The 18,484-nt window shown below is 46.1% G+C and overlaps 1 protein-coding gene and 1 long non-coding RNA gene across 9 annotated transcripts in view; one reads left to right on the forward strand and one right to left on the reverse strand.

The window, feature by feature from the left end:
- The window catches only part of LOC121676137 (collagen alpha-1(XXVII) chain B-like), a 146,925-nt gene that overhangs the window by 45,300 nt on the left and 83,141 nt on the right, over window positions 1-18,484 (forward strand). For 7 of the 8 annotated variants that reach the window (XM_042052225.1, XM_042052226.1, XM_042052222.1 and 4 more), the window contains 5 exons: window positions 2,622-2,666; window positions 3,516-3,569; window positions 5,949-5,993; window positions 8,275-8,328; window positions 9,533-9,577. In XM_042052225.1, the coding sequence (XP_041908159.1) occupies window positions 2,622-2,666; window positions 3,516-3,569; window positions 5,949-5,993; window positions 8,275-8,328; window positions 9,533-9,577 (243 nt within the window). The remainder of the gene's footprint in view (window positions 1-2,621; window positions 2,667-3,515; window positions 3,570-5,948; window positions 5,994-8,274; window positions 8,329-9,532; window positions 9,578-18,484) is intronic. The other variant, XM_042052227.1, reaches the window with a different exon arrangement.
- LOC121676138 lies at window positions 390-7,380 on the reverse strand. The gene is made up of 2 exons (XR_006020373.1): window positions 6,475-7,380; window positions 390-1,278 (listed from the first exon to the last, which is right to left on the reverse strand). It is a non-coding gene; the product is annotated as an uncharacterized LOC121676138 (long non-coding RNA).

Raw genomic sequence — 18,484 nt, forward strand, 5'->3', positions numbered from 1 at the left:
GTGTCATTCCCTGGCCCCTTTATTTTTCACATTTCCTACCAAAGTGCAGGATGATCCCTTTAGCTAGGAGAGAGTGGATTATATATCATCATAGATGAGTAAATTCTTCACTGGAGCACAATTTCCTTTCTAAATCACAGCCCTTTGTATTGACTGCCCTGTAATCATCAGGAAGTGTTCAGATAAAAGAGCAAATGCAGTTGTTTTCATACCCTCTGCCCTGTCATTTTACTGCTATTTGAAGAGGATTTTAGCAGGTAATACTTTCACACTGCAACCAGCTCTAACATATATGAGCTTTTCTGGTTTTCCCTCATTATAATTAACCTGGGGCAGAAATAACTGTGGTAAATTGTGAAGAAATACATTTGAAACTCCAGAGCCCAGGATACGTAGCGAGGAGAATATTTAATAGAACACAACGGTAGCAGAGTGTCTACACAACCTAAGTGCCATTCACTTACAGAACTAGCAATGTGGTGCTTGGTGCAGGATTTAGTTCAGGACATGCTTTGAGCATCTCAAGGGACCATCATGCCACCACCTACTTTGGGTGGACACGGCAGGCTCAAAACACCCATCCTCCAGAAACCCAGCTGGAGCAGAATGGTTCAGAGCAGCCAAGCCAGGCACATCTTTCTTATCAGTGGAAAAGTAAAATATTTCTAAGCTTGGTGTTCCAGCTATCTAGAGACAAATGGAGCTCCTGCTCCAGTCTGGAAGAAGTGGGCAGAGGTCCCAGGAGAAGACCCCATGGAAATCTAAATTCCAGGGAATGACTGGAGATGCTGAACCGAGGGATGTTTCTATTGGCAGCTCTCACCTTCAGGCCAGACACCCAACCAGGGTGGACCATGCTCTCTCCTTTCTGCTAAGCCTCTGTGGAGGAGCCAGGGAGAGGATGAGCAGGAGAAGATTTCATGGGGCAGATTCCTGGAGAGGGGCAGGGAATCCTGTGTGCTGGTCCTCCTCCAAGAGCTGCTGAGGCACTTCCAGTGAGGAATGTCTGACTGAAATGCTCTCACAACATTTGGAGAAAGGACCCTTAAGGTGGTTCAAACAAGTCTCTTTCATGTCAGCCTTGCCAGGAGGTGCAGCTCTGTCCAGAGCAAGGCCAAGCAGGAGAGAACTGGTGAGAAGGGAATCAACATCTTTCCAGGCCAGACTGTCTGAAATAACAAGGCAGGAGGAATGCAAAGGGGAGTGGGTAGTGGCCAGGATGGCTGAGAGCGTTGCACACCCTGCCAGCAAAAGCTCAGGCTGCAGGTCTGGAATAGCCTGTGGGAAGAATAAAAAAGCTGTTAAGCAGAGATGTGGACCTGGGAGCAGAAACAGTCCTGGGTTCATGTGGTGAGTGGAGCCAAAGGCCAAGTGCTCGGTCACCCCTGGGCCTGGTGATGGCTTCCAGAGCAGGGACACTCCCTGTGGAGTTCAGAGACAGATGAGGTGCGCTGGAGCCCAGGACAGGGTGAGTAGCAGGGACTGAGGTACAATCAGTTGTAATCCACCATTGAAAGCAATTTGTTATTTCTCTAGTATTTGTGCAAGGATTGTTCCATGTTTATTTTTTTCTCTCCCATTTGTTTCAAGTTAAATTTTCTGCTTTTTTTTTTTTTTAATCTTGCTGGTAGCCCAGCTAAACAGTCATCTCTGTAACTGAGTTTAATCTCCTGCTCTGCTTCTCTTGATGGAAGTGAATTTGTTTTAAACAGCTGAAGCAAGATAATAAAGAAGAGGGAAAAAACCTGAAGCGTTAATCACATACAAAATTTACTCTATTTGAAGGGAGCTCTAGGTAAATCCAGGAGAAAGCAAACTCCTTGAAAGACACACAGGGCTCAGTCTGCAGTCAAACAGGCTGCCCTTGTCCTGCTCCGGTGTCTGCATCCCCCCAAAAAAATGAAATACTGACAAACTGAAGCAGGTTTATGAAAGACCTTTGGGAATGATTTGAAGCCTGAAACACTTGCCAGTAAGCAAGGTGGATTAAGAAACTCATTCTAATTAGTTTAGCAGAGAGAACAGGTTGAGAGGCAGCTTGCTCACAATTTTTAGTAGCTTCATAATGAAGACCTCTGGATCTTGTAATAATTAGATTAGAAAAGGTGGAAGTTGAACAAGCTCAAGGTAGAAAAATCAAAGTTTCCTATGACAGTAAATGGTTGTTTTGGTGTTTCATGTGGCATTTCAAATTCTAAAGCAAAAGTAAGAGCTCTGAAACACAAGTGACTCATGTTGCTGTAGCCCCCAGTGTGCCCAAAGCCAACATTTCATTCTACGGGCCTGTGGTTTCCTGAGGATTAAGGGCAGCCTTGCTTAAGGTGTAGATTACAAATAGACAGATCTGAGCATGGAGACCACTCTAAATGTGTTCATGGAGCAATTCCTTCCGGAGTATGTACCACCCCAGACCACAGCAGGGCACATCAGCAGGTTTGGGTGGTGCAAGCACAACGCAGCTTGATAAAAGTTTGCATGATTGTTTAATGCTGTCTAAAATCCTGCTTCACCTCAGAACAATAATCCCACCTGCAAAGAGAAATTAAAACCAAACCCAGTACTGTATTTTTTTACTGTATTTTTGTTTCTTAGTATTCATCTCCTCCATCCTATTTTGACAGGGATATAAAGGCTACCCTGGACCACTAGGTCACCCTGGAGACCAGGTGAGTTTTCCCACTTCCCAACAGGGGACCTTTAAGGAGGGATGGATTTGCTGGCTGTGATGCTGGTTTGGCTCTGGTACAGCCTGCTCGGTGTGGACAGCCAGCTCCTTCCAGGGCTGCTCAGCACACACTGGGATCTGAGCACACACACGGACCCAGCATCAATGGGATGGTGGGAGGAGACTGCCTTGGAGTTGCTAAATTTAATTTCTAATTTTCACTGCTCAGCCATGCTAAGTTTACTTGGGGGAAGAAAAACCAGCTCACCATCCTTCCCCTTTATTTGTCTTTTTACATTAATTTCACCTGGACTTTACTAACCACACTGTGTTGAGTATATGTCATTCCCTTCCCAAAGCCCATTTCCCCCCTCCCCTTTTCTTCCCCCTCTTTATTTGGTTAAGTTTGATGTTTGCAATGCAGTAAAAAAAAAAAGGCAATGAATAGCAGGCCCTGTTAGCAATGATGTTAAAGGATATTATACATGAATCCATTTAGTTCTGAAGAATTTTGGCAGTGCTTTCCCACCAGCAAAACGGTTCCATATGCCAGATATAGATGCAGCCTTACACCTTCTCTTAGCGTCCTTGTTCCAGACTATCTGCTGCTTTCCCTGCAAATGAAGGGAGAAGGAGAAACAGCAGCACTTGCTTAGTGTATGGGTCCTGTTGACTTGGCTTCTGTGTGTTTTCCCCCCTTGTTAATTAACTTCATGATCTACCCTTAATATTTTTTTCCTCTTGATAAATGTGCATCAGGTTAATCCATTCCACAGTGATGCAGCTAAAGACACTTCCCAAGTGGGACATGCACCTGACCTTTTGTGCCTTTTCTTTTTTCTCTCCAAAGGGTGAACAAGGACCAGCTGGAAGTCCAGGTGCCAAAGGTTATCCTGGCAGGCAGGTGCAGTAAATCTCATCATGCTGTGCACACAGTAGGGATTTGGGTGTGCAGGTAGCTAAAGACATGCCCCACTAAGGACAGTGCAGTCCTCTAGAAAATGTTGGTATATTTGAATATTTGATGTCTGAATATTTTCCTTCTTTCCTCCTCAAGATGTGTACCAATAATACAGTCTTTAAACTCCGAAATATTGTTAAAAAGTATTTTGTGCCTATGATAGATAACACCTGAATTTCTATAGTAAATTCTGACAGATTTTTCTTCAGTATAACAGGGAAAAAACAGAACAGCAGAGCAGAGAGATACCTGCAAGCTGCTAACCCTTCTCTTTTAGGCATATTTTGCATCTAATGTTGGACAAGTTAGAAACCTGGGATGGAAAAAGGTGTATTTATTATTGGAGGAGGAGATTTAGATGAACTCTCACTAGTAAAATGTACTGGCATGATCATATGTATACACACACATAACGTTATGCATGAACTGTAAATATAGGTATAAAAATCATATTTGCAGCTGCAAATAAGATGATGAAAGACAATCAAGTCTTTGTTCTCATGCTGAAAAAAATTACACAAAGACAACTTTAGGAATGGAGGAGTGTGCATTGGGTAATGGGTCAAGACTAGACACTTTGTTGTCCTACTAATGTAAGATGCTTAATAGTGGAAAGGAAAGAGGAGAATTTGTAAGACCCTAAAAAATGGAATCTGTTGGAGGACAGAACATCTAGCCCTATAACAGTTTGTGGTGAAGTGAGTTTGTCAGGATTTTCTAAAATGGACACATTAATGTTGGATTCTGCCATGTTTATCTCTAAGCCAAGAGACCAGGCATATGCCAAAGATCCCAAATGCTCTGTCCTGAGTCTTTCAGACTTATCATGAGTTTGGATGTGAATTTTTTATGCAGATGTGTAGGTTGTTGGATTAAATGTGAACTAGACCTGTAGAACAAGTCTGCATCTCTCTGCCTCAGACTGTCAATAATGCATGACCCATTTTAAATTGAAAATTAAACTGATACCCTGCTTGCACACTGGAGAGCACAGATGGCAGAACTGGATGGGAGCTTTATGCACCTGACTAAATGCTCCATTCATACTCTGAAAGGCTCTTAGAGCTGAGCATGCCAAAGAGTCTCCTAGGTGTGAATGTGTGTTAGATGACTAATAAGAAGAGGTCCAGGAGATTTTGGACATACAAGGTTAATAAATGCTGTTAAGCAATTCAGCCCATCAGATAAGCAGGATGAAATCTGTGCCTTGACATTCAAAGAACAAAACTGCCTTCTTAAAATGTGGTTTGGGCCAGGAAAGTGACTTTTCTATTTTTTTAAGGCAGCTTTTTTTCGGCCTATCTGAATGCTGTGTGTATCCTGCATCAGAGCTGTTTACTTTACTGAGATTTTACTACTCGTTACTCCTGTCAGCTGTGCTGGCTCTGCAGCAGTGGGAGAGAGGGCTTGGCTTGGGTTTGGTTTGTGCATCACAGGCAGGATTGTAACTTCACCCTGATGCCTGAAATCTTTGGCAATGATGCAAGAGCCAGGAAAGCGCACAACTGGACTTTCACATCCCAGGCTGAGCCTGCAGTGCTGCCAGCTGAAGAAAATATGGATTTAGCCTTCCCCCCCCCCAGAAAATCCCATCAACACTTGGAACTAGAACAAAAAAAAATTGATCTGGTACCTTGCTAGAAGATAATAAACATGAAAATTTATTTTGCATTTTTACACTTCTTTGCAGTACTTTAAGTGAGCAACATTAGGCATAGAATTAGAATGGGGAATGAATTTTCAATTCTTTCCATAGCTGATGCTGCAAAGGGTTAGAGATACCAGAGTACCTGCAAAGCTAAGTGACTTTCTAGGCTGTAGAAATCAGACTTTCTCATTCCATCAGTGCTCCCTAAGCAGGTATTGGAATACATTTGCTACTCATGTGTTTGCTTAGGCAGGAAGATGAATGGAGAGCTGTTGGGCACAGAGCATCATTGTGCCTCGCATCCAAAGTGTAACACAACCTCTGGACACCCCACTGCATCAGCCCTTGTGGTCTTTATCATCAGAAATCTCTGCTTCAGCCCCAGGGAAGGCTCACTACGTGCAGCAGTCTCAGGTTCTGCTGAGTCCCAGCTCCCCAACAATGGGAGATCTGTTATTTGTATCATTTTGTCTTTTTTTTCTCCTTTGTTGATACTCCTTGGACTCTTAAAGCAAAACCTTAAAGCAGAACCACGCAGCACTTAAAGCTTTAAGAGCTTTAAGAAGCACTTAAAGCAGAACCATGCAGGGATGGTGCTTGGGGGGTTGGCACTGCTCATTATTTTAAGTTAAAGCTTGTCCACATTTGTCTTTGTTTTTTCCCTTCTGTTCTAGGGTTTACCTGGCCCCATAGGGGAATCTGGCCCAAAAGGCACTCGGGTAAGCAACCTTTCGTCTGGCTTTTCTCTGCTTGTTTTTATCAAAGGCTTCGCAAGAAATATTATGCTTGATTTTGCAATGCAGAAGCTAGTTGCTTTAATTTGTTGAGTTTGGGGGATTTGAAACGTGCACTGCTTGTTTATTGAAGCACTGTTAAGTTTTTAAAATTAAACATGGAATGTACCATGATCAAGGTTCCCCAATAGTGCTGATGATAAAGTCAGCCCCTTCAGAGCTCACATTGCAGGAGAGGAAAGAATGGCTTACAAATTCCTATCAAAGCCTGCAAGCCCCATGTCCCAAAGGCCTCTTTAGTTTCAATCAGTGTGGTTCAGTGGTCTTTGACCACGCTGAATATGGGCTTATTTGGGTACAGGCCTGGTTTGGGAGTGATTTATATCATTATGCACAACAGCAAGCCAGCATCTTGAAGCCATGTGCAAATAAAAACAATATCTCCATCCTGTCTGGTTTTACTCACCAAAAATAATTGCTGGGGTTTTATTCTCACTGCAAAGGATTCTTTTTTTGTTACTTCTTAAGGCTCTTGTTAATCACATTTTGTTCTTTTCCTGCAATTATAAATTCACAATGAGATTCTAAGCCAATAAACACCACCCCCCCCACCTCCCCCCATTTCTCTAGCATGTGATACTTTCTCTATATGCAGTAAATTCAAGCAGCTGGCTTTCATCATTAGGAAAACTGCAAGGAATAAACAAATGCTGACCCTGTAGCTAGCAGTATTCCTGAGCTGGGAAGGGAGATGGCATGTTCAGTTCCTGCAGGAGAGAGGAAAATCTGAGAGCACAACTTGCTCACCCCACTTCTGCAAGGGCTGAAGTTTTCCCTAGGGCATCTCTTTCACTGCTCTAACCAGGGCCTTGTGTAGTTATTGGGCAGTAGATGTGCAGAATGTAAGATTTGGAAGTTATTTTCCATGTTGCACCCCTGAGTGCTGAGGACTGAAATATTTATAAATACCCAAGGAAGTCCTTTCTCAGTTCAACCACAGTCAATCAGAATTGGGTGCTAAGGTAAGATATGTGCATTTTGTGCATTTCTGGACTCTTCTTCATTCTCCACCTCTACTTTTTCCTTCTCCAGGAAAAGTTCGGGAGTTATGTGGTTTCTTCTAGGATTCAGGAGGCAAAGGCAGACAGGATCATTTTAATGTAGCATTACTTCCCAGCTAGGTGTTGTCTCTAAAGGAAACACAGGGAGTGATGGACTGGTGAAAAAGTTTGGTGGGCTTGGCAGATAGAGATTTAGCGATGAGGGAGAAAGAAAGATGAGAGAAAAGCAATGTTAGCACTTGTAACAGTGAGGTGCCACGGAGGAGGCTCCCAGCTGAAATTCACTTCCTCTGGATTCGGCATGTTTGGCACCAGTTGGGCCTTTGCAGAGGCCCAGCACACAAGGTAACTTTGTCCAGGCTGCTGAGCAAAGGGATTAAACACAAGGCTGCCATTGTGGCAAGGGAAGGGAAATACAGTGTTTTATGCAGCATGTCTTGTCTCAGCAGGACCCCAAGGCCATAGAGAAACCTGAAAACACAATGTTTCTGATGAGTGTGGAAGCAGCAGGTTTTATGTGAAATGTGTTGGTGCAAAGGTGGTTTCCCTATAGTTTGGATCTGTGTGGATGTACAAGTTTAGCTTCACATCAATCCCCCAAGCCTGGAATGTCAGGTTCTGCCTCTCCCAGCCCAGGCAGGGCCTTCAGTGCTTGGGATGACGAAGGTTTGCACAAGGTCTTGGTGGTGCAGGGACAGGCTTTGGGCAGAGCCAGGACTGACTGCAGGGTGGTGGCAAAAGAGGGGGTTTGCCTCAGAAGGGGCTACAGTGTGTGACCACCAACTGACAGAAGACAAACAGAAAGGGCTTGGTGCAACAGAACAGTTGGAAATGAGTGTCAAAGGCAAAGAAAGAGATGAAAGGAGGTGTAGGTCTGTGGATTACTTTTGCTATTGCTCTTGCTAACCTCAAACAAAGCTCCATTTCCCTCAGGTACGCGTAGAGCCAGCCCAGGTGAGGTTTCTTTTGGCTGTCCTCTTCCTGCCTGGAGTCCTCCTGATCCCTGGTGTGAGGGTATGTGCCCTTGGACTACATCGTGGAAGCCAGCACCATGCAGTCCATGGGCATATACACTTGCCTCAAGGTTTATTTCATCATGGCTGCCACTGACCAACACTGGAGGTTGCTCTGCTCTTCAGGAAACACAGACTGACTGGATGCTAATGGAGAAACATATTTGACTACTTGTTTCCTCTTTTCTTTAGGGGTATATTGGTCTCCCAGGATTATTTGGACTACCGGGGGCTGATGGAGAACGAGTGAGTATTTTGTGAAGAAAACCTTGGTGTGTTGGTTGAATACAGTTCTTCAGAGCCTGATGTAACCTTCTCTATGTCTAGTTCCTGAGGAAGGAGGCAAGCATGCCTAATGCTTAACTATCCCTTCCTTAGCCTCTTCCTACCCTTGAATGAAGACCTGTGTCCCTGTATAATGCTGATATTCAGTTGAGGAGAACCCAGGCTTCAGGCAGGGCTATCAGACCTCACTGTTGACTACAGAGGAGTTTTTCTATATTCTCCTTCACTTAAAAACCTGCCTTCCCTCTCCCCCTTGCCAGTTCATCTTGGTGAGGTGGGGCAGGATGAAGAGAATATACATGGAGATTCCCTGCTCCCACAGGAATGACCTCCCAGCCACTCTGTCTCAGCATCTGACTGGAGATGTTTGCAAAGAGCCTGGCTCTCAGAAGAGACAGTAGCTTTCTGCAAATGGCTTTATTTCCAGTTGCATTGAGTTAGGCAGTCAAGAATGGGGCTGTGAGTGGGTAGCTGTGGCTGTGTCCTCCCTTCCTCCCATCCTTTTCATTGTGCCTTCCCCCAACCCGAGTGTTCAGAGCTTTACAGGACACCCCTTGCTTTTCCGCTCTCCATCTCCCCATCCTCCCAACTGCCTGATCTCTTCCCATCCAAGGACCCCCCTCTTCCTGCTACAAGAGCTCCTAAGAAAGGTCACTGGAAGATGAACACTGTTTGATTCCAGGCTTTTCTCCCTCAAATGCAAGCTGCAGAAACCAGAGAGGCCCTGGGACCATGTGGGAGTGTGCATGTGTGTGCCTGCCTGGGAGGGGCCTGCCCTGCACTCTGGCGATGCTGATTTAATGCTTGTATAACTAAATAAGAAACATAAACAGAAGTTCTGCAGCAAGTGCCTCGGCGGTGGCCTTCATTTGGTTCCAGACCAGTAGCTTAATGACTGCTCCTGCTAAGCACAGCCCCAGCCTGGGGGTGCTGCCTGCGTGTGTCCTCGGGAGGCCATAGATAATGGGTGAAGGTTAATTGTCTTCTGCTCTCGCAGCCGACTGCAAGTAGTCAATTTTGATTCCCAAACAATGCTGCAGTCATTAGCCTGTTTTGCATTCTCCTTTCTCTTCTCATTTTGTTTTGTATTGTTGGTTGGCTGTTTGATTTCTCAACCAGAACCTTTTTTTTTTTTTTTCCTCCTCTCTGTGTTTTTTCCTTGCAGGGGATCCCTGGAGTTCCTGGGAAGAGGGGCAAGATGGGTAGGCCGGTAAAGTTTTTCCTCGTCTATTATGCAGATGTTGTTGAATGAAACTGGAAACAAGACATGTGGCTTTTGGCTGGGTCCCTTCATATCTTCAAACAGACCTTTCCATGTCTGTCTTCTCAAGCAGGAAGAAAACCAAAGATAGAGATACTGCTCTCTTCCTTTCTTCCATGCTCTGCTCAATTCACAGACATTAGCACTCTTTTTCCATGCTCCCTTGCATCTTACACTTCTTAGATTTTCTTCTACAACATCTTCCCTCCTGTCCTGCCTCTGGCCAATTGTTTCCCTGGATGCACTTTTTAATTCCCAGCCATTATTGCAGCGTCCCAGGTGTTTGTACTGGCTCTGTTCCATCTCCTGCTTTGCACTCCCACCAGTTCCATCACATTATCCTTTTCTTGTTGTGACTCTCTCCTACTCTTTTCTCATCCTGGTTTGTGTCATGCAAGCGTGGTTTTGTATAGAAACCTTTTTGTCCTTGGTGATGTAACATATTGGGGAAGATGTGTTTGAGGAGCAAGGAGACCAGGTAGATGTGAGAGCTCAGCTAGGAGGAAGAGGTTTTTGCAGGTAGGGCTGAAAACAGCTGTGAGAGCTGTGTAGAAGAACAAGGGGGACTGTGCTGACTGTAGCAAAAAGCAAGAGCAAGTGGGAAAAATACTGAAATGAGCAGAGGAAACAGGGAAAGGACAGAAAGGAAAGACTTTACCCCATCAACCCTCTTCCAAGCAGTTCTGTATGCCTCCTTCAGGAAGTTGGATAAAGCTTTTGGCTCCAGGAATCAGCAGAGAGCTCAGGCATGTTGGAGCTCTGGTGTGTCTCATTGCCTTTGCACCTTGTCCTTCATGTTAGCCTGAGTTTCATTTGACCTCTGGACATCATTGCACTCACAGGCTTCTTGCAAAATGTCCACTCACCCACACACAGAAAAATCTAGCGCTTTCCCCTTGCCCCCCTCGCCTGGAGTCCATCCCAGGAGTCCACACCCACCGCTCGCTGATGTTCTCACTGTGAAAGCTGTGCAAACACCTCAGCAGTGCCATGTCCATCCCACCTGTCCTTCTCTGCCTGGGATGGGGACCAGTCAAGCAGATTTTTTGGAGGGGTGCTGGAAATCTATACCAGATCTTTTGTAAGCTGCTGGTTGCACCAGAAACCCCCATGATGAATAAGTGCAGAGCCCGTGGTGTAACCATGACTCAATGGCCAGGGCAAAACAAACACAGCAGCTGTCGTTAGGTGCAGGGGCTCTGCTCTCTGCTCTCTCTGCACAGAGCACGCTGCAGGCTCAAAGCCTTCCAGCTGTTGGTTGGCCAGGATTTGTAATCTTCCAGGCAGGGGTTTTGGTCTGGCGGTCATTGCTACAAGCAAGGGGCTCCCCTGAGATCAGCAGGGAATCTCTCAGCCGTGGAGGCATTTATGCTGGGATCTAGGGAAGGGATTAAATGGCTGTGCATGAGCACCTTTGTTCTGCTTGGCTCCTTCAGAGAGTTTTGGCTCCATCCCTGTTTTATGATATCAGGTTTAATAAGAAATCTTGAATGGACCAATGCTGACAATTTGTGCTTCCGAGCTTGAACAGAAAGATTAAGTGACATCCACAGTTATTCAGGAAGTCTCTGGGAGAAATGGAAAGCAGGAGCCAGCTGACCTGATTCTCTTCCCAACACCTATCTCCTGGCCAGTGCTGCCTCCCAGCTGCTTTGGGGTTTTCGTGAGCCTTCTGGGATTTCTCTGGTCTCTCCCATCCCCGCACCCTTAGGTTTGCCAGCGTGGCTGCTGTTCCTGTGCTATCTCAGTGTTGTCATTTCAGGGGGGAGCTCTTGGAAGCCCTTATTAGCTGCCATCAAAGCTGGTGAATGCTCTAGAGAGGAGGGAGGGAGTTGGTATCACACATATTTCTGTACCTGGCTTTGTTTGGGATGAGAGCTGGCAGCAGATGAGTGCTCAGCCAAGGAGGGGCGGGGGGCTGGGGGAGGTTGCATGTGACATGGTGGGCCTCCGAGAATGATGTAAGAGGGAATGATTAAAATAGAGAAACTGGACATGAGTCAGATCTTGAAATCCTTCCAGGGAAGTTAAGTTTTGCAGAGCTGTGGGGGATGTGGTGAGTCTGTCGTGAAAACAGCTGACTCCACCTCCTGCTCGGTTCTCCCTGCCCGACATCAGTGACGCGGGAGGCCAGTGCATCCCAACAGATGGGCCCTGGAGAAGGAGAGGGCTGGGGGTGGTCTGGGGGGAGAGGTATGATTGGAGTCCAGTGCATGAAGGAGGCTGAAATAACATGAGTCTGTACGTCTCTGGATCTGCCTGTTTTAGAGGTGGGCTGGGGGGCTGGAGCTGATGCAACTGCTTGCTTAAACCTTCAGTCTTGCCAGTGCAGTGGCTGAAAAAAATTGTCTTTTATGGTATTTTTTGTGGATTTTTATGGTGTTCAGTTGAGCAGCTGGGAAAAAAAATTATAAAAACAAGACCCTATCAGGGCTGCTGGGGGAAGGAGTGAGAGAAGCTGTTCATACCCTGTCTTGCCATGCAGAGGCAATGTGTCAGTCCTGGTTCATCTTTAGGAAGGAGCTGTGCTGCCACTGTAGGAAATGACTCATAGGAAGAGTAGGAGATAGAACTAGCTCAAGGAACACCAAGCTGTCCTTATGCTGTGGGAGATGGGTAGCCACAATCAGAAGTGTCTGCACTGCAGATTGTATTAAACTTCAAATCGAGTGTAATATTTTCAGAAGTTCTTAAGCCCTGCTAGAGGAAAAGATTTTAAGGCAAATTTTCAGGAAATATATCCAAAGAGCTTTGAGCTCTTTTTTGGTTCATCTTTAGTTTTGATGTGTGCTTATATCTCTCTTTTTCACATAGAGTGTCAGTACTTCACCAGCTGTGCTATTTTATATCTATGATTTTTTGCTTACAATCTGTTTTGTTAGTAGTATTCTTTCAAAGAGATAAAAAAGAAGGAGCAAAATTTAATTCAAAGACATACTTAGTAATTTTGAGGTTCATCTGAGGTCTATTCACAAGTCAGTCAAACATAACCAAGGTTTCCTTATATTTTTCTAAGAACCTGGTGGTGCTGCTGGTCCTGTGCTTAGAGCCTCACTGTGTCAGGTACCATGCAAAAGCCTCATGAAAGAAAAGCCCTGGCCCAAAGGGTCCACAAAACAGCACAGGATCAGACCATCCCCAGGGCTGGAAGGATTTGGTAACAGCAGCACGAGCAAGACATTAACACCACAAGCAGATATCTCTGCTTCCCTGCCCGTCTCTGTGGTCATTGTTCTGGTTTCTCTCCATGACATGCAGTGTCACACAAGCTGCTTGGCTCTTCTGGCTCTGTGCAAACCAGGGAACACCGTCCTTGGAGAGCTCTCCTTTGAGCTCAGCAGCTGAAGCTTAGAGTGGAAATGCCAAGGATTACAGCTCGTGTGTCAAGGAAGAGGTGCCATAAAATGGCACATGGATTTGAAGTAATAGAGTTCAGCATGTGAGTGAGTCCAGCAGTGTGCCTCTCCTGTCACCCACAGCATGGGGGCTGTGAGAGCCAGCAGTGACCTGGCAGCCACTGGAACCAGCCTCAGTGTTTGCTGGGAGCACCAGTGCAATGCCAGGGTGCTGGAGCTGGCGTCCACTTCCCAGGAGCTGACCACAGGCAGGATCGCCCTCTCCAGCTCTCAGCTTGTGACACAGTGGCACCTTCTCACCAGGCTGTTTTTCATGTGTGCTGTCTTCTTCTGTGTTTACTTATCATGCATTAACTCCTGCCTCCAGTGAACACCAAGTCACAATACATTGCTTTTTCTTCATCTGATCAGCTGTCAGAAGGGCATGTGATACTCCTGCCCTCCCCACCAGCGTGAGTAGGCTCTTGCCTCATATGAACAGGCATCAATTGCCTCATGGGAGACTCTGGATAGCCAAAAGCAGGGCTGCCTCTGGGTCAGGAAGGTTTTTCTTTTGTAGCCTCCCCAAACCTTTTGATGGATGGCTGAGATAGATCAATCCTGAGCGTCAGAGCGTGGGGCTTTGCCAAGGTACACAGGCTCAGCTATTGTTCATGCCAACAGTGGGAAGACATGCTCTGCCATGTGCCTGGAAAGGCTGGCACAACCACAGAACACCAACAAAACAAATGTTGCTTCTCTCTGTAGGGACTAAGAGGATAAACAGCTCCTCTCTTGCTCCAATCTTTTCTCTACTTTGGATGCAGCTGAGACCCTTCCTTGCATTTGGAGTGAGCCAAGAGTTTCCTGCACCACATGAGCTGAGATTTAGGAAACTGGTAACAGCACTTCATAGTACTCTTAGATGTGGCCAGCTAAAGATGTGGAGAAATGTGTGGGCTGAAGACCTGTGTGTACAGGCAAATCCACAAGATGAGCTGCAGAAAGGAGCACAAGTGGTCTGTAGGAGCTAATGGACAGCACTTGGGTAGCTCTGTTTTGTGCCAGTACCCCAAACCAAAATGTTTGGTGCCTTTTTCAGGAACTGATTAATTAGCAAATAGAATATGCTTTTAATCATTCTGTTTGCATGAAAAGTCCAGTAGAGGTCCTGAAAACTAGCCATGAACAAAGCTCCTCTTTTAATGAGAGTTTTAGCCCATGGACCGGATGTTTCCTGTTAGCCATTTAAGTAAATTCTTTGCTTTTTTTTTTTTTTTTTTCTTTGTTAACCTAAATTTTTTTAATAGATGTGGTTGGAGCAATCTGTGACTTTTTTGAATGCTGAAGTTGGACACTAAAGCTGGGCAGCTGGTCTGGTCTCTCCACCCTTCTGGGCCTGGTTCACCACTCTGAAATGCAGGCATGAGCCCAGAGCAAATGTCACCATCTCTTTTTGGCCTGAGCTGTGTTCCACATGTCTGGAGTTTCCCAAATCTCTGTGGTGAGGTGCTTGCATGATTACTTCTCACATGTTCCTATGTCCATGATTACACCATACAAATAACCTGGAGAGGTGGACAATATCAGTATGTATTTCATTTTTTTAAGAATGGGCAAAGCAAATTACTGAAAACACAGGGAAAAGAGTTTGAAAGGTGCCAAGAACTATAACTTCCATTGAAGGAAAAGAAACAATCCCAAATATATTTGGTTTTTTTCCAAGAATGTTCCTAGGAGACTTGTCCATCATCATTCAAAAATCTTGTGAGGAACTGAATCAAGGCTTCCCAGGTATCTTTAATCCTTCAGGGCAAAGCTAATTCATAAATCAAAGCTCAAAAATTATTCTCGATAGAAATTATAGGGAAAAAATAATGCAACTATCACCTCTGAGTCTGAAAACATTTTGATCCCTAAAGCTGCTTGACTTTCTTGAATAGGAGGCTGCTTGATTTGGAAATGTTGGCCATAGATAAGGAGGAGCAGTGGCAGGCTCGGTGGTCTGTGGCATTAGGCCAACGTGTTTGTGCAATGGTAACTTGGTTAGAGCTCTGCAGGTTGGGAAAAGATCCTGTACCAGTGAAAAAGGAATAGAGCAGGAGTGTGGAGGGGCTGGCATTTCGCTTGAGTGATGTTTGCTGGGGGGGGGCTTCAGGAAATTTTTGTTGCGTTGCTCCTGCTGTGCTCCCACAGCTGGAGGGAGAATTATGTTTAGAAATGCCCTGAAATCTTTGTCCCAAGAGGTGACACGGAGCTGTGAAGTCTCCCGGGGGAGAGAGCAAAGCTTCCTTTCAGGTGGCAGAGGAGCAGAGCTGCAGCAGGACCCTCACTCTATACCCAGCTAGGGATGGCATCTCCCTCTTTGCAGGATTGAAAACTGCCTAGACCCAGGGGAAGGCAGAGGTCCCTTCGTAGCTGTTGAGTTACAGCTGCTGGGAGGCACAGCAGGAGCACAGGGTCTGCCAGGCTGCCTTTGGGGTGACTCCTGCTGGGGCTGAGCCACTCGTTGCTCACCTGTGGAGGGGCTCAGTCTGCTGTCCACACCAGGAATTCTCTCAGAGGTGTGAGCTGCCAACATAAGCTACACTTGTTTGTTTTATTCGCCTTCTTTTTTTCCAGTGAATGCTTTCTCTCACCCTCAGCCCTGCTTCTCCTCCGCCTTTTTTTTTTTTCTTTTTCCTTACTTAAATTGTTTGACTTGCAAGTTCCATCCCTGGGGAGGCTCCTGGGCAGTGATTCACCTGGCTGGAGCCAACTGGCAAATAGAGTCTTTTGCAGACAAGACAAGAGGGCTGGTTGGTTTGAGCAGCTTCACCTTCAGCCAACAGGAAAATAAAATCCTATTTTTGGAGAACGATTCTGTTGGCGTGAAGACCTGCCAGGATTCTTTGGAGCAGCAGCTGCCAGACTGCCTCCTTTACTCCTTCAGGGAAAGTGCTTTAAACTGAATCAGATGTTGTATACATACAACACACCCACCCACACGTGAACACCTGAAAGGACTTTGGCTGAGCAAAGGACACCGTGTGTGTCACCGGTCCCTGCTTCCCAGGAGACAGCTGCTTCCAGGGACAAGAGACAAGGAGCAGTGGCGTCTGCTCCAACCAGGAGCAGTGCTTTGGCTGACAACAGCCAGCAGAAAGGGCAGGCTGCTCTGTTTGCTTTAAGCAGAAGAAGAAAGGAAGGGGAGGTGGAGGGGGATGTAATCCCCTGATGCAGGAGGAGCTGGTTCCAGTGTCTGTCTAGGTCTGGTTGTTCTCAGCAGGAGTCTCCTGATGTATGAAAGGATGCCCTTTGCAGGCAGGGGGGATGAAATAGAATTAAGGCACTATTGGAACATCTCAAAGATAGAGACTTTGTTACTGCTTCAGCTTCAGACGTCTCAGTGTAACCTGGGATAAATCAGTTTCTATCTCTCTGTGTCTCTGTTCACCGAGTGCAGCGAGGACAAATTGGGTTGGGTTGTGGTTGGATTGGGGACGGGGGAGCACAGGAGCACCCAGATCTTGTTAGTCCAAAATACCTGTTTGTGTGCTCTCTCTCCAACTCCTCCCCAAGCATCATCTTGCTTCTTTCATTGAACTTCTCCTTCGGACAATGTGAAATCCATTCAGCTGGACATTTTCCGCCATCTCGTCTCTGAATTTCCCAGCTGTGAGATAGAGCCAAAAGTTTTGTCATACCTGACTGGAGCGCTGTGGAGGAGCACCCCGCCGGCTCTTGGCCAGCAAAACTTCTTAGCCAAGCATTTTCTTCCTAGTTCTGCTGCCATTTGCTATTCCCTTCCCTGTCCTGGTCCTTCCCTGTCCATCCTGTCCCTCCCACAGAGCAGGCAGGATGCATGGCTCTATGTTTTTCACTGGGGTGTTTTCCTCTGCTGTCACAATTCTTAAGCATAATTTCCAGGGACCCTGAAAAAACAGCATGCTGAAAAATGATGGATTTTCTGTACCAAAACCCCTTCTGCGCTCACAGGAGACTCTGAATCTGCTGGACCCTTTAATCTCTTTCAAAAGTCTCCTGTAATGGGCTGCCAGTTGTGACTCACCTGTCTGCCAGCACCATAAAATGAGCTCCCTGCCTCATGTGTTCCCCCTCAGTTGGGGCTCCTCAGGCTATTGGAGCAGTGCATGGGAGAGCAGAGGTATCACAGCTTAGGGGAATGAAACCAGTGGGATAACAAAGTCTGTAACTTGCAGGCTGCTGGTTTTAGTTGAACAGTGCTAGTTGTGTTCCTGGGGAACATCTTTCTCCTTTAGGCTTAGGCAGGAGAGGCACCAAAAAAATAGGTTTTACAGACATGTGAGGTCCAATAAATTAGAACACTGTGGTCACTGGAACTGTTATTGTGGTTTAAACTGCTACTACTTACCCCATGGAAACAAAGTGCTTTCTTTTTCATTAGGGGCTTAGATGACTGATTGTTTCCTGCTGTGCAAGAGCTGTGCTGGAATAGCTTTCACAACCTAGTTTGGGTCTTTGTAGATTGTATGGATGCTGAAATATCCTGCTCCATGCCACAGCCACCAGCCTTAGCCTCATTTAAAGTGCAAAACCTGTTAATACTGGTGTGCTAAGCTCGACTGCTGGGCTAGGATGCCTGGGGTTAGTTGAATTGAAGCTGCTCTTTCCATTTGTCTCCTCTTCCGGGTTTGTTTTACAGCTTGGGCCAAAAAGTACCAGGGGACCACCCACCACCCCAGCAGTGGGTGAGCTGGGGCTGCGGGTTGCTGGTGCCAGCAGTGCAGATGGTGTGTTAAGGACAGTCAGGTGTTGACAAGGATGGGGCTTTGGGGGTGAGTGTTGTGCTGGGCCTGTTCTGCTTTTCTTCTCAGCTTCCTCCCACTTTGACCCTTTTCCATCCCATCTTGAGGATGGACAGAACCCCGAGCTCTGTGGGCAGTCACAGCATGCTGTGAACAGGTTTTATTGCTGAATCTCTTGGTTGCTGAGTAATATTGGCCAAGTGGCCTCCGGTGCTCAGCTCTGCCATTCAAACACAGGAATAATCTGGTTTTCTAGATATTTGGAGATCTAGTGCTGGAAAACCTGTGTAAAAGTTAGACTTTTACTAACTCTGTCACCAAGTGCCTCAAATCTCCTGTCTTTAAGCAGCAAGGTTAATACTGGAAACTGAGGCATAAAAAGGCATGAAACACACGTGTGAAACGTGCATTTAAATAGTTCCTTATCTGGGTTCTTTTATTCTGGCACAGGAGCACATTGTTTATGTCACATTGCAGCAGTTTTAAAAATTCAGGAGACGGTGTTCTAGTCTGGAGCAAGCATTCCCCTAGCTGATACTATGCTGCTGTAGCAATATTGTTTTCATTGTACCATTCAAAGTAGTAAAATCTCCCCATGTTGGCAAGAGCTCGGCTCCATAGCAGACACCTCAGCAGCCACAGGGCCAGACTGCTGCTCAGTGGCATCCATGGGTCACTCCATGCCCAACTCTGCCCTCTGAGGAAGGAAGGATGCAGCTGGGGGAATGGTGAAGGCTGTGACTGAAATCTGC

Source organism: Corvus kubaryi, unplaced genomic scaffold, assembly GCF_017639235.1.
Source record: "Corvus kubaryi isolate FWS band 111438036 unplaced genomic scaffold, C.kubaryi_AGA036_p1.0 78, whole genome shotgun sequence".
Classification (NCBI taxonomy): Eukaryota; Metazoa; Chordata; class Aves; order Passeriformes; family Corvidae; genus Corvus; species Corvus kubaryi.